General features: G+C 35.4%; 1 protein-coding gene across 6 annotated transcripts in view; it reads right to left on the reverse strand.

The window, feature by feature from the left end:
• Positions 1-16,348, reverse strand: part of dip2bb (disco-interacting protein 2 homolog Bb) — a 32,837-nt gene that overhangs the window by 8,038 nt on the left and 8,451 nt on the right. Inside the window, exons 2-28 of one of the 6 annotated variants that reach the window (XM_042726184.1) lie at positions 14,756-14,821; positions 14,163-14,324; positions 12,639-12,764; positions 11,673-11,939; positions 9,624-9,764; positions 9,296-9,313; positions 8,110-8,229; positions 7,828-8,025; positions 7,621-7,712; positions 7,000-7,110; positions 6,778-6,901; positions 6,566-6,675; positions 6,374-6,476; positions 6,186-6,250; positions 4,722-4,815; positions 4,523-4,642; positions 4,289-4,403; positions 4,065-4,204; positions 3,260-3,396; positions 3,034-3,114; positions 2,815-2,942; positions 2,597-2,711; positions 878-1,079; positions 643-755; positions 495-518; positions 289-369; positions 56-179 (exon numbers count right to left, since the gene is read on the reverse strand). In XM_042726184.1, coding sequence (XP_042582118.1) covers positions 56-179; positions 289-369; positions 495-518; positions 643-755; positions 878-1,079; positions 2,597-2,711; positions 2,815-2,942; positions 3,034-3,114; positions 3,260-3,396; positions 4,065-4,204; positions 4,289-4,403; positions 4,523-4,642; positions 4,722-4,815; positions 6,186-6,250; positions 6,374-6,476; positions 6,566-6,675; positions 6,778-6,901; positions 7,000-7,110; positions 7,621-7,712; positions 7,828-8,025; positions 8,110-8,229; positions 9,296-9,313; positions 9,624-9,764; positions 11,673-11,939; positions 12,639-12,764; positions 14,163-14,324; positions 14,756-14,821 — 3,177 coding nt within the window. Of the gene's footprint in view, positions 1-55; positions 180-288; positions 370-494; positions 519-642; positions 756-877; positions 1,080-2,596; positions 2,712-2,810; positions 2,943-3,033; positions 3,115-3,259; positions 3,397-4,064; positions 4,205-4,288; positions 4,404-4,522; positions 4,643-4,721; positions 4,816-6,185; positions 6,251-6,373; positions 6,477-6,565; positions 6,676-6,777; positions 6,902-6,999; positions 7,111-7,620; positions 7,713-7,827; positions 8,026-8,109; positions 8,230-9,295; positions 9,314-9,623; positions 9,765-11,672; positions 11,940-12,638; positions 12,765-14,162; positions 14,325-14,749; positions 14,822-16,348 lie in introns of those variants that run through there. The other 5 variants (XM_042726183.1, XM_042726186.1, XM_042726185.1 and 2 more) reach the window with 5 other exon arrangements.

Here is a 16,348-nt window from a genome sequence, read left to right on the forward strand (position 1 = left end):
AAAACCCCAATATAATTTTTTAACTGCTATAAAAGGACAAATATGTGTGATTTACCTGGTGGATACAAAAGCACCACATTCTCTCCGATGTTAATGCCACTTCTCTCCATGAGAGCAGCTGCAATCTTCTCTGCTCTTTTATGAAGCTGAACACATGTAGCTGTACATACTGCCACTCCCTAGACAGAGAGAGCACATTATTGGCCAGCAAATCAGACATTCTAAGTAAGGATTAGATCAAGTTTAGTCCTTCCACTGTGTTTTTTGTGTGTATGAGTAATTTTTTACCTTTGCATTTAAAAGTACATAAAGTGTATGGTCAGGATCAGTTTGAGCTCTCCACTGTAAAGCCTCTGTAAGGAACTGATGCTAAGGAAGACAAGATAGACAGTTCATCATCAATAACATATACCATCAATAAAACATTAAATAATCATATCATGCCAAAAGTCATGTTGTGCATGTGATTATGCCATAATGATCACAATGCTTACCATCATTGTAGGCCACATGCACAGCTGCATCCATACGAAAGCATTAAAATACCACACAATGTATTTCAAATAAACTGCTTCAAATTATACTGTTTGCATTATTTACTTCCGGTTGTACGGGCACAATACACAATAAGTCTCAGTTTACCTTCCTGACCAGGTCTTGGTCCTCTATGAGTCCCAGATCTCTGCCTGCAGCCTGTGCAATTCTTTTCCCAGCAACCAAATTACCCACCATGATGGAGGCAGGGCCAACACCGACTACGAAAGACAAAATAACAGGACAAAACACTTTGAGAAAACATCACATGCTTTAGATTTTCACCTCTAGATTTTAGGGTTCCCTCACCTCTAAGATCTTTATTTAACCCCTGCATACACACCTGGTTGTTTTTGACGTGGTTTGGGCATGTTGGTGACGCAGGTGTGTGGACACATGAGGATGTTGCAGGGGTGCAGTGCTCCCTCCAGGAAGAGTTGCTTGGTGTCTGAGATGTGAATGCCCCCTAGGGGAGTTTTGGGCAGGGTGTTGGCAGGAACCAGTGCAAGACAATACAGTCCCACCTGATGAATACTGTCAATTGCCTACAGTTGTGAAACAATACACAAAAACCACCAACAAACATATAAATGCATCGTATATAAAAGATTGTCAAACGTATGTGTGTTAAACTAAACAATGAATTAACATTTATGCAAGCAGTAATAGGACACTGTTGTGATTTTACTTTAACCATGGTAAACTGCTGCCTTAATTAAAATGCAACTATATTCAATGTAAATGCATCTACCTGATTGGCATAACTAGATCAAGCTAATTAAGAACAGATTGATTTTATACTATCATAATGATGACTAATATTTTGAATTATCTTTTTATTTTTATATTTTCAGTTTACTGTAGGTTTAAAGGGATAGTTCACGCAAAAAAGAAAATTCTGTCATTAATTACTCGTCGTTCCAAAGCCGTAAGATCTTCGTTCATCTTCGGAACACAAATTAAGATATTTTTGATGAAATCCGAGAGCTCTCTGACAGTCCATAAACAGCAACACAACTGAAATGTTCCCAGGCCCAATTACGGAGTAAAGACATTGGTAAAACAGTCCATGTGACATCAGTGGTTCAGTTGTAATTTAAGAAGCTATAAGAACAACACATTGCCTTGTTTACATCACGTGTAGAGAAAAGCACGCACATGTGTTGTGATACTCTCCATAATGATGGAGGATGATGACTTGAAAAAGAAGAATTGTTGAATAAAGTAATTATTTTTGTTTCCTTTTTGTGTGCCAGAAGTATTCTCGTAGCTTCGTAAAATTACAAGTAAAATCCTTACTATGTTTCTGAGCCTGGGAACCTTTCAGTTGTGTTGCTGTTTATGGAGGGTCAGAAAGCTCTCGGATTTCATCAAAAATATCTTAATTTGAATTCCAAAGATGAACAAAGGACTTACGGGTAAGTAATTAATGGCAGAATTTTCATTTTTGGGTTAACTATCCCCTTAAATCATTTTGTTATGTGCTTTTGTCATTTTTATTATTTTTCTCTATTTAGCTTTAATTCGATTTTAATTTCAGTTTTAATTTTATAAATTTTAGTACTTCAACTTAAAATTGTTTATTTCAGTTAGTTGCCAAGACAACATTTTTCCTTTATTTCAATGAATGAAGATTATTTGTAAACGTTTTAGTTAACAATAACAACATGGATTTTGATGACAAATACCTTTAAGTAATACATAAGTATGAAATATTCATTAAATAATTAGCAATATTTAATAATAATCATCACAAACCATTTTTCCACCAAAAGATAGCACATATTGGCAGTACAGTCACGGATGTATAATCATATACTGCCTTTCGTACCATGGCATTAACATGGTACATCAGATCAGATTTTTGACTTTACTATAATAGTTTAGATCTAACAGGAAGCGAAGTGGGGGAAAGAGATGGGGCTGGATTCGAACTAGGGATGCCCATAGTTAGAGTGCTGTCGGCGAGCTGCCCATGAGACTATCGGCACCGAAATTTGATCAGATTTAGTATAAGTATAAAACAATCAATTTAAAATTACTGCTATAAATTTGTCTGCACCTGTAGAACCCGACTCATCCACTGGAAGCTGTCTTCTTCACTGGCATCAGGCCTCTGCTCTGCTACGATCACTATCCTCTCATCATAGAACACAGTCACTGAGAACACCGCAATTCTACAAAACACACACACACACACACTTCAGATTAATATCTTCTCTCATTAAAACAAATTTTAAGACTACATTGTTCTCTCCATATTCAAGTGGGAACCCTCACCTTCCTCTATACACAGTTTTGACTGGTTCCACCGCTAGTGCCGTCGCTACAAGATCATCAGCATTGTGACGACGGCCACTAACCAGTAGCAAGCCCTCATTCTTACCAACCACAAATATCAAACTACCCTGTTGAAGGAATAGAGGGGGGAAACAGATTTTATTCACATGAAAAAAAAATGCACTGTCCCTCTCTTGATTTCCTTTTTCACACTCTTACCGGTCCAACAAACCCCAGTAATCCTGACCGCACAAATGGGATTTCACCAATAGGAGTGCCACTAGCATTGACTGGGATCACCTGCGAGATTTCAAACAAACAACACAACATTCACATACACATCAACACTGCAGCATTATTCCATTAGAAATATATTTATGGTGTGTAATTCCGTACAAAGTTACAACATAGTCTGTGTATGTGACTGTTAAATTGATCGTCATACCTCAAAGGTGTTTTTAGTGACTCCATGCAGGCCGTAGTACATGTTCCCACCAGCACGAGAGTTCACGACGATCTCTCCAATCTCATCCGTCTTACACAGCATGGGCGGCCCATCCGGCTTCACAATGCACATCAATGCTAAAACACACATAAACACACATGCTAACTTCATGCGTGCTTGACAAACATATTTAACATGGAATTATGAACTGGATTTTTCTCTGAAGGAAATGTGAATGAGAATTCCATATCCATGCAAATCACACACATAAGATTCAATGACACTTCCAAGTTTTCAATCATTTTTGTTTTTGTTTTTGAAAGACATCTCTGCATTTATTTAATCAAAAACACAGTAGAAGTAGTAATACTGTGAAATATTATTATAATTTAAAATATTCTGATCCTTCAAAAATCATTCTAACATGTTGTTTTATTGCTAAATTATTATCATTATTATTAACATCAATTATTATTGATGGTCAAATATTAATAAAGATTCTCATTATTATGATTTCTGAAGGATCATGTGACACAGAAGACTGGAGTAATAGCTGCTGAAAATTCAGCTTTGCCATAAAAGCAATACATTTTAAAATATATTAAAATAGAAAACAGGTCTTTTAAATTGTAATAATATTTTACAACATGACTGTTTTTTTTATCATTTATCCCTGCATTTTTATCCAAATCCTAAGTGAGTATAAGAAACATCCTTCAAAAACATTTAAAAAAATCGTAATTATTCCAATCTTTTGATCGGTTTGATCTGTAGCATATAAAATTAGCATTAGTAGCACACACACCTCCAGGCATGACGTGTCCCACATCCTGGACGGTGAGAGCAGAGTTTTTGTCTTCAGTGTTGACCCTAATGACCCCATGGCTCAGCCCAGTCATGGACAGAATGGCTCTCGCTGGAAGAGGAGCACCAGGGACCCCAGGCCTGGAGAAACATTTCACAATCAGGAAACAAATAGCTAGTGCTTTTAAAAAGGGATTCCTGCAGTGAGTCAAAAGAATGATATACCTCCGTATGGCAACAGTCATGGCCTCAGGTGATGTAGCACACGGGCAAATGACCTCTGGCTTCAAACCATGAGCCTGGAATACGTTTAAAAAGGCATCACATGATGAAACCGACCCTAAATCAGAAAGAGATGGAGATACAGAGAGATGAAAAGAGTCAGATCGTTGAATATGAATATTCAATGGACATCATCTCCCATGGAATCTCTGCAGGAGGTCTGGTAGTGTAACTCACAAGGATTGGCTCCGTCAGCAACAATTAGCATGCGCAACGAGGCCAGACTGGTGTCTCTCTGATCTCTGTGAGCCATCATCGCCCAATGCAGGTCACGACACTTCACCAGGGCAACCCGTGCTATAGAAACAGACGTTTTTCATATCAAAACAAATGTGTGTAGATGACAGACATACGTTTGGTTTTTTGTTTGCTGTACCTTTGTGTATGTGAACTCGCTGAACCCAGGAAAGTGGACATGCTTTCATTACTGCATATGGAACACTGATGGTGTGGATTCGGTTCATCACACTCTGAAATACACAGATATTATTGGTCGAATGCCTCAAAAATGGCCAAGGTCAAATTGCACTCTCAATCAAAAAAAATAAAAATAAATAAAAAATTAAAAAGAAATCAGCCTATTTTAGGATCATAACATTTTTTTTTTTTTTTTTTTTTTTTTTGCATTGTGACATTACTTTCAAGACAATAGCCAAATAGCAATAGACAACAGCAACAGACAAAGCCTAATTTTCAATAACCTAATAATCATTACTGAAATGCTATATAAATATATATATATATATATATATAATATATATATATATATATATATATATATATATATATATATATATATATATATATATAAAGAGCTGGGCAGTGAGTGACTACATGTAATCTGGATTTCGTAATCAGATTCCAAAAATTAACTACTTACAATTAGATTAAATTACATTTTGAAATATTTGCAATCAGACTACAGTTACAGTTTTATTGATTACTTGACTACATATTTTTACACAATAGCAATATTAGAATTAAAAATCGTTTAAATGTTCTTTTCTAAAATGACTACATGACATAAAGATAAACAAAATATTTTTTTTTAGTAAGTGTCATATTTTAAGTGATGTTATTTTAATATTGAATTACTTAAATAATAAATATCCATTCATTAATCAAAAATTAGCTTTTCATTTATCTCACAAAACCCCTGCAGTTCCTTCACAAACACGTAATGTAATGCTTAATTCACTTTATGTTGTTAATAACATCAAATGGAATATATTTTATTTGCATTTTAAAATGAATATGGTACAAGTATAAATGTATATAAAATTATTCAAAACATAGTCTGATTATATTATCTAAAATGTGTAATGTAATGGACTATATTATTAATAAAAAATTCAAATGAAATTGTCATTTCATTTAGAATCAGTAGCTAACAACAATTTGTAAGTAATCTATCCAGCTCTGTATATACACATATATATATATATATATATATATATATATATATATATGTATATATATATACACACACACACACACACACACACACACACACAGTGGTTGCCAAAGTTATTAGAACACCTGACAGATCTTTAGGGAATTCATCCCATTATAATCTCACCAGTTTCAGTTCATCATTATTTTCTAAAATAATAAAAATAATAAAATAAAAAAATACACACATATACATATATTATATTACACTTTTTGGCTGGGGGGAGGGGGGCATTGAAATATGTATTTCTTCTAGGTTAGGTTTAGGGAATTCATCCCATTATAATCTCACCAGTTTCAGTTATTGCATCTGCAGTAGGGAGATCAACACCTTGATTCTGAAAAAATATGGTAGTAACAGCATTGATGAGACATTTTTGTCACTCACCGTGAGAACTCCATGCCACAAACCCATGTCCTTCTTAAAATCCAAAACATTCACCAGCGTTTCACCTGAATGCAGACATATATTGTTACATCTCCATACGAGCAGGACATAAAGCTGCATAGCTAGTTTTTTGGTTTAGTGCAGCTGCAACAAAAGGATGGTGTTTCCATAGCAACAGCATCACTCACCCTCACAGTAGTTACAGGCCTGACTGAGAGCCTGGCAATGTGTTAACATGGCAACTTTTGAAACCGCAACACCCATCACTGTGCCCTCCTTACTGGCCTTATACTGCATGAAAGAACAAGAGAGAAGAATATTTACATCAATTCAACACACATACACACACAGAAACACATAAAGCATGCACATGAACTAACCTCTATGTATGCCGTGTCTGTGTTGGCTGTTGGTATGTGAGGCTGCCAGTCTTTCGAAGGCTTCGTGAGGTATTTGGAGTCCGTCACTACCCACTTTAACCTGGGCCAGCCTATCAGAAACCCAACTAGTATTAGATCCGTTATAAAAATTACCATCACTGACTGGCTTTTGAAAGGAAATGGATCATTAATTTGCATGTGAAGTCTCTGACCTTTAAACTGCAATATTTCTCCAGTGGGGGTCTTGGGTAAACCTTTCAAACAGATCTCACTGGTCAAAGCCAGACCCACCCCACAGCTACCTAACAAAAAACCAACCTGGCTGCTCCCAGCATCCTGCAAACACATAGAGTTGATTTCAACTACAATACCAGTATGAACTGCTTTAGATTTGAAATCTATGTACAATATATTATTGGTAAATGTGTGACTACCTTTCGGGATAGTGGAACCTCTATGGGCACAGGAATGACTTCAGCCAACAAACAGCCATAAAACGCAACCCAGAACATACCAGGGTCACTGTTTGGATACACCAACGCTACCTGGATCAATAAAGAGACATTGTTTAGAAATAAAGTGAAATGGCAGCATTTTTTTTAAAATAGACATTACTTCTAACAATATATGCTTCTCATAGCTAGTCCCTTCAAGATTTCACAATTCTGCAATTGCGAATTTTACACAATTTTACACTGCGAAATAACATATTATTTGCAGCAACTTGAATATTTAACTTATTTCCACTATTTTCCCACAAAGAAATGGTAACTTGAGAGTGGATATGCAATACCAGCCTTACAATAATGCAAAAGCAATATTACACAATAGACAATTTAACTGTTTAATAGTAAAAACTTGAAAAGGATTTACAAGTAATTGTACTATTATAAAATGTAATTTATTAGATCAATAAATACTATAGTAGCATGTAAATAATTCTAAAATAACATTGGTTTAAGTGCATAAACTTAAAAGAAAAATATGCAAACATCTAAATTATATAATTATTTTATTACTAATAAATTATTATATTATTAAGCTTTTTTTTTCACCCGGTCTCCTGGTTTGAGGATCTGCTCATTTTTGGTTCCCAGCTTGTTGAGGAGAGTGTAGGCCAGCTTTACGCTACGACTCCACAGCTTCCCTGTCAATCACACACCAATCACTCAGTTTTTAAAGCCCTTACACCTTTCTTGGCAATTCCAGCATCTGCTTTCAATCAAGGTAAGTGTCTTGCAGGCAACCTTGCTCAGTCTTACCAAACGTAAGTGTATAAAGTGGTTTTCCTGTGATATCCAGAGCTGTGAGGGCGGGGCTCTTGCCTTGTGTTGCACCCCATCGAGCTAATGCTGCCTGAAGAGCAGGAGGCCAGTTACTGACCACACCCAACGGCTCCCCCTTCACCGGGATTATCTGCCGGCCTTCTGGCTTCGGGGTGTTAGGATCTGCCTGAGGAACTGTGGAAGAAGAAATACGCTGATCCACATTACTGCAGCTTTCTTACAGATTGTGTTTGATGTTTTCTAAATTCATTCACGTACCTTCTACAATCTCCTCTTGGTCGTCCATGAAGTACTCACTGAGTGGTGGGCGTTTAGGTCGTTTTAGCGTGTTTAGCAGCTGCTGAATCTTTGTGGATACACGACTGGACACTGGAACACCTACACCAGGATTGGGGTCAGGCAGGGTGGGATGAGACAGACGAACAAACACACACTCACGCGCACTTTCAACTAACCTGAGAATTTGTAAATCATGACTACTAATGTATATACATCTATTACACTCTCCCACAGTGGTATCATCAGTTCTGGTCCAAAGATGCTAAGATATACAATGACTTACAGATCAAATTTAATATAAAATCAATATATGTAAAATGATATAAACAACCATTCCAAAGTTTGGGTTCAGTAAAATTGTTATTTTTAATTAAAAAAAAAAATTGTTTTTTTTTTTTTTTTCAGCAAAGACACATTGAATTGTGATAATAAAGAGTTTTACAGTGATACAAAAAAATGTAAATCTTTAAATTCAATAAAAAAAAAAAAAATCAGAATATTAGAATGATTTCCAAAATTCTGTGACACTAGAATCAAATAATTCATGTGACACTAAAGACTGCAGTAATGAATGACTGCTGAAAATTCAGTTTTGTCACCACAGGAATAAATTACATTGTATAATATATTAAAGAATTGTAATAATATTTCACAATATCACTGTTTAACTGTATATTTTTTCAAATAAGTTCAAACTTGGTGAGCATAAGAGACTTTAAAACGTTCAAATAAATTTTGCTAAACCGAAACTTTTGAAAGGTAGTGTGTTCTTATATTTTTTACTGTGATATTTTTGTATTTTTCTATATAAAAATATTAAAGGACTTTGTAATATAGTACAAAAGTTGTAAGAAATTATTTTATTATACATTAATGGGGATTTTTGGGTGAGTAAATACTGGAAGAATTTACACTACTCCTTTTAATATCATACTAGTTCACTTGCAAAGCAGCCTTGATGTGTTGGGAAAGATCAGGACTGAGTAAAACCACATGTAAGCAGAGATAAAGATAACACATATACAATATTTTATATATACTCCCAAAAAAAAGCACAGTTTCACACTTGTTCACAACACCTCCTCTTCACAAAAAAAAAACATAAAACAACAAGCACAAACGTTTTAAAGTCAGCCTACAGGACATGTCTACGATCAATTATTACCTCTGCCTACTCTTCTCACTGACAGAGAAAAGCAACATGACACAAGTGGATAAAAGGTGGAAAAGAAAAAAGAAACGGGATGTGATTAATGAAGCAATCAAACACAGCATTCATAAAGACTTACTGAAATGTCCCTACTGAAATGTTAACACAAAGCTCTGAGAGGCATGAAAAGAAAGTTATGAAAAGGCGCTTAAAGGTTGACACATTTTGAGAGTATGTACAGTATGTCACTACAAATAAGTGTTTCTCTATTTATCTCTTTCTCCAGTACTCTTTTTTCCCCTGCACGCACACACACAAACACACAAACACACACACTCAGTACCGTCTGCTGTCTCCATCATGCTGGACCGGCTCTGGCCTCGACTCATGCCTCGCACCACGGCGTTGGGAGGCAGATCCACACGAGAGCCTCTCGCCTGAGCTTGGGATGGCACATCAGGGGGCCCGACTCCTCCAACCGGATCTGGTACAAAATAACACATATTACTCACTCATACCAAGCCCAGCTAAAAGTTTTAAAGATATCATACCCTAGTTCTTAAAGTAATAGTTCACCCAAAATGAAACATTCATTTCTAATTACTTCATCCCTGCAAACCTGGATGGCTTTCTTTCTTATGTAGAAAACAAAGAGGGAAACTTATCAGAATCATGTTTGTACCTTCAATCCAACCATGAACTATTCTCTTAAGAGTCTGTGTAAAACTATGTGCATTCAGTACTGCTTTTTACTTGATTTACTTAAACTGGTGATAAGCCCGAAGATATTTTAAAGACAACATGAAATCAAACAGCCCCTATTTACTTTATTTATAGTATCTTTAGAATACTTTATTTTGATTTATCTAACATTCAAATATCTCTATACAATGTCATTTAAACTGTGTGAGTGACACCAATTTCCTACATATAGGAAACTACTAAGGTTTGGGTCATTAAGATTTTATTTAAAAGAATTTAACACTTTCATTAATCAAGGATTCATTAAATCATTCAACAGAGACAGTAAAGACTTTAATATTGTTAAAGGGAAATTAAAATAAATAAAGTAAAAAAATAAATAAAAGCTGTTCTTTTGTACTTTCTCTTCATCACAGAATCCTGAAAAAATGTGTATCATGGTTTCTACAAAAATATTATGCAGCACAACTGTTTTTAACATTGATAATAATATCAAATGTAATAACAAATTTAATAATTCAGTGTCATTACAGGAGTAAATTACATTTTTTAAATATATGAAAAAAATGTTTAACATTTCACAATATTATGCTTTTTTATTTTTGATCAAATAAATGCAGTGTTGGTAAGCATAAAAGGCTTCAAAAACGTGAACTTTTGAATGGTAGTAACTCTTTCTTCTCACATTATAAATGAATTTAATCTCAAATAAATATTTCACATTATTTTTCATGTTAAGTAGCTGAGTAATATCTGCCTTTATCGTGAGATAATGTAAAGTCAGTCGCTTGTAATCGCAAAATAAACCTCTTCAGGGTGCTACAGTATTGATCTCCCTGTCAGGGTTTATTTTACCTGTCTGTACTTTATCTCTTACATAACTGTCTCTGGTTTATTGTGTATCATTATCATCGTACATCGTTTTCATAATCTTTCACCAAAATGGATTAACTTTCTTTGCCTCTGTGGGCTAAGGCTGTGTGGGTGGAGAAAAATAACATTAACCAATAATATCAGCCTACTGAATATTCCATTTCAAGTCTGATGCAAATAAACAGTTTTTGCAAGGGTGCGAATGCTGTTTCATGTTGTCTTTACATTCACAGTAGATTACTGATTGATTTTCTAGTCTAAGCACATAAGTCTACAGACTCTCTAAACTTATTATATGCATTTCTCACACACTCAAGGTACGTCATTTGCAGGAAAATCACACTCACTGAATAAAAACAGTATGAGATCAAGTGTGTATTAAGGTATATATGATCAGTCCTGAACCACACAAGAAGTTCACCCACTTCTTTAAGAAGCTTTACTGATTTTTCATTATTGACAGACCAATCATTCATAGGCTTTAAACACACAGGTGGAGAGGAGGCTTAAAGGTGGGGCATGTGGAGGGAGCTGCAGATAATAATCATAACTCACAACAACTTTTACAAACACAGGGAAAGGCGGAAGACTGCTAAAAATCCATTTTACCTCTTCCTATTCTTCTCACTGACAGTCACAAAAGATATAAATGAACAGAAAATAATCATTTGGCAATAGAAAACATAAAAGACAAACAATTTAGAAATAATAAAGCAATAAAAGCACATGAAATTAATACTCAAAACCAAATAATACAAATGAAAAATCTAAAGTGTATAAACAATGGCAAAAATAGTGTGGGGTAACTGTGACTCACCGATGCGTGCCTGAGCAAAGGCCTCTGCCAGGGCGGAGGGCTGGGAGTGGGAGTGGGGCGGGTGGGCAGGTGTGGGTGGAGGCGGGACCTGCTGAGACTGAGGCTGAGGAGCCTGGGTGGGCCGAGACTCCCCATGGGAGAGAGTGGAGGAGGCAGAGGAGGAGGTGGAGGAGCCGTGCAGAGAGCTATTAATCCAGGTGTCTGGAGACTGCTGAGGCCCTGTACTTTCACTCGACACGGCCTCATCATCAGAGGAAGAGGAGGAGTCTGGCAGAGAGAGAGAGAGAAAAAATAATAATTAAAAGACAAGGAAGAGAATGATAGAATAAGTATAAGAAAAATAATGCTAAGAACTATTTAAGCCTTTTATTATGAGAATAGTAAATGTGGTTGCCACAATAAAAAAAAAAAATGTTAATGATACCAGTAAAATTTCATAATTTTTGCTACAAATTTTAACACACACACACAAACATATGTGTGTGTGTATATATATATATATATATATTATTTTAATTTACTTTTTTACTTTTTAATTAGCTTTAGGTTTATTCCTTAATATTCATATGTATTATAAATCTATATTAACATTAACCAATTCACAAATGTAACTATAATTACATGTTAAAATAAAAATAAGATTAGATATAAAAATAATTTAATTTAAAAGTAGCAAATGCCTAAATGCCTAAAAATACAAAAATACAAATTGTATAACTGATCTAACTCATCTAATATTCACTACACGATTATTATATAAAATACATAAGGATATGGATGTAAAGTTATCAGTTTCACTGAGAAATAACATAACTTTTGCTATTTTAAACAGGTAAGATCCTGATTAGCTATACCATTAACTATATGATGATATGTCCTATGACTATATGTGGTATGGTTCTGTAAGTTCTTCTCTAGCACTCTAGTATATTATTGTAATGGTTTATTTGTACTTGCATATATTACCTGGTGGGGTGCAGTTGTCAACTGGTGACTGTACATATGCGGACCGACGTTTGGTTGGCATGGGCAGTGCCATCTTTTCCTCTTTATGCTTGGCCAATGCTGCCTGAACTGCCTCAGTATGTATATCTTAGACAAAAAGAAAAAGAAAAAACTAGCAACAAGCCGTTTTTTTTTAGACCTCTGCACTTAGTGAGATGTTAGCAGATGTTTGGTTTTATCCAAAGTGACAGGTACAATCAACCTTGAACATCCTGGGGTTAAATGCTTTGCTCAAGAGTACAAGACTGATTGGAATCTCATTAACCTACTTTCTGTACCTTGATATAAATCTATAACTTTTGTATATCAGTAAAGCTTCTAAACCAACAGCAGTCGCCCATCAGAGTTTTGCTAATGATTACATAACAAGGCCCTCAACACACACTACGCAGTGAAATCAACTGACTGAATCCACAGGGCTGATGAAACTGCTTTCTGACAACAGTAGGACAGTAAATTTTATAATCACATCTGTGGGGAGCAACTGAACAAGCAACCTACAATCAAATAAGCAAGCTGCTATCTTGCAATTGCCACAAAGCACCAGAAATCCACAATGACACATTTCATCTAGGCATCCATTTTGTCCAAGTATGACTGCCATGGCAGATGACTAAACAGTTCTTACAAGTATGTGGTCAGAGAACAGGCAAATATTACCATCTGCAGACTCTCTGTAAACCTCACAGCCCATAAATCTTCAGTAAAGATCAGTCTATACACAGCTTGCAAATTGGAGTTCGACATTTTAAAGGTGAAGTGTGTCATTTGTTCAGTGTTGAAATACTTTTTAATGTGCAGAGATCACTATAAGTAACCCATATAAGTAAGTTTATAATTAAGCCAAGAGCTGTATATCAGTACACCGCCATACATCATATTTGCTGAATGAAATCTAATAGTACTTTCTTTCTAATTTTGCAGTGCTGCTTCCAAAAATACTGCCTGTTTTGCTCTAGCATGTCACACTTTCTCACAAAATATGATGCTTTTTGTAGCTCTTTGTTTTCAACAACCATGTTAAGGAAATCTTGTTATGAACTTAAGAGCTTATATAAAGTTCTTTGACATTAAATGAAGTACTTAAACATATTTTTCCACTCCTGTGCAATGTGATATATTTTGAATACTTCTATTTGTCACTAAAATATTTTAATTTTGACTACTTATTCTTGTTTTGTGAAAAAAAGTACTTAATAGAAAGGTTTTTTATATATATTTTTGAACTCAACATCATATCAGCAGAATGTTTTTTCCAAGATGAAGTGCTGTGTTATTTTTTGCTATTTTGCTTAGTGCCGTTAAAGGCAAAACATTTATCAGCCTCTATAATGGCTGATAAAATTAATAGTTTTTTTGTCCAGTGGCGCTAAAGGCAAAACATCAACCTTTGAATTTACACAAGATGAACTGACTCGCACTATACTGGCTGATAAAATGAAAGTGAAATAGAAAACGATTTGTATGTTGTCAGGCTGTTCTAACCTGATCTGTAGCGTTCATCTCTTGTCCCACTGCTCCGGTGTGGATGCCGTGTGCGCCGGTGGCGAGAAGAGGAGGAGGACGAGTTCGAAGGGCCAGGTTCAGGTGCGGAGGCAGAGCTTGGACCAGGAGACTGTGCATCATAGGCCGGAGGCGGAGCTAAATCTGTAGAGACAATGAAGAGACAGTGAACTTCATGCAAACTAGCAGGCACAGTCAATGATTACAGAAAATGGAAGATATGAATGTGAAGTAGAAGTTAAAAACTTTGGTTTCCATCTCATATCTCTCCAGTACAAAAAAGACAAACCAGCCCAACAAATCTTACATATCTTGCATCAGAGACTGTCAATAAATTGAGCAATTCATGCTGCAGTCCAATGCATGAACAGTAGAGGGCAGTGCAGAGGGACTCTAGTCTAGATGGAACCCTCCAACCTCAAGAGAAACAGCCTTAGAAGATGTTTCATAACTACATAATCATATGAGTCAGTGGACGACTGAGAAAAACCAGGAGAGAGAGATAATATGGCAGAAAAGGAGATGGAAGGAAGAGGGGGCATAAGCAGAGATATGTCTGTAGTTCTTACTTTGTGTTTGTGTCAAGTAGGGTGCTAAAACCTTGGCCCTCTTCTTCTCGTATCCTTTTTGTGTGATGTCACCTAAAAAAAGAGAGATAACATTTTTACCAATTAAAAAAAATGAACAGCATAAATTCAACACTTTATTCAAAACAGTAAGAGATTTTAGTTGGACAAAACACACATCTTTCCACTTCACTTCTGTGTAATATTCAACATGAGGTCGCCTTCCAAAAAGTTTTTATACAGTTCACATACAAAAATAACTGCATTAGATCACAAAAAAATGAAATCAAGTGGCATTTGTTTTTTTTTAAAAAAGACACCTAAAGTTTATTTATTTATAGCTTAAGTGTCAAAATACTATTTTGGGGTCAGTGCATTTCTTTTGTAACCCAACCAAGGGTATGTGTAAGAAAAAGGGAAAGATTTTAATTTTGCATTGTTAAACAGAAATTAGGATTTAAAATAAAATTGTAAATGATTGTCACAATATTAAAATATCTGTGATTTTTGTACATATATACACTTATGTTCAAAAGATTAAAAAAGAAAGTAATACTACTCAACACGGATGCAATAAATAGATTACAAGTGACAGCAAAGGCATTTATAATGATATAAAATATTTCTCTTTCTAATAAATGCTGTTCTTTTGAACTTTAATTCATCAAAGCGTTCCAAAAGAAATTATCATTATCACTTTACTGTATCTTTGATCAAATAATTTAAGCCTTGTTAAGCATGAGAAAACCAAAAACATCCTTCAAAAATATTTTAAAAATCTTATTGACCCTGAACTGTTGAACAGTAGGGTATAGGCATTGGCATTGTAGTAGCAGATTATTAATAATGATAATGCTAAATAATATCTGGAGCTCAAAGGAACACATTTTAGCCGTTGATGGAGGAGGTTTGGAAACACTGGTTTAGAGAAACCCAAACACCCAAATCCTTAATCTTACATTCTAACAGCCGAGCTGATTTGAGTGAGTTATTGCTGGACTTGTGTGTGTGCTTGTGAGTGTGAAAAAGAGCAGAATGTGTAATCTAGTGGGATTATGCAGGATGGAGAGAGCTTTGCTTATGATACGTGAGCAGCTCAAGCTCATTTCAACACATCCCCCGAAGGGGAAAGATTTCAAAAGAGATAACACAAAAATATTTATTATAATCCCATAGAAATCAGAATGGCCCGTACGCTTAAGCGTTGACAGTAAACGGCAGAGATTCATGAGACAGGCCACTAAACAAATCATTCTTTCGAAAGCATTTTCAACATTAAAAAAAGGGAAAATAGCGAATGAAGAGTCAACTCCCATAAGTAATGCATGAGGACCGAACCCAGCTGCACCATGGGATATTTTTAGCTTCACCAGACTGTTCTATCACATGTAGCTATGAAGGGGGTTGTATATATGTGTATGTTCAGTATGATCCTTTCAGTGTTGTTCAGAAAGAGTGCTTTTGAACTGCAGTAAATGAATGTCAACTTTCAAGACCAGTCATTGCGCTTTTTATAAGTCAACCGCAAACTAAAGGTTTTATTGGTGGCCTAAGGTGGTCCAGTCCACACTGAGACTCAGATGGACTGTGGTTGGTAGTTGA

This window comes from Cyprinus carpio, chromosome B6, assembly GCF_018340385.1.
Source record: "Cyprinus carpio isolate SPL01 chromosome B6, ASM1834038v1, whole genome shotgun sequence".
NCBI lineage: Eukaryota > Metazoa > Chordata > Actinopteri > Cypriniformes > Cyprinidae > Cyprinus > Cyprinus carpio.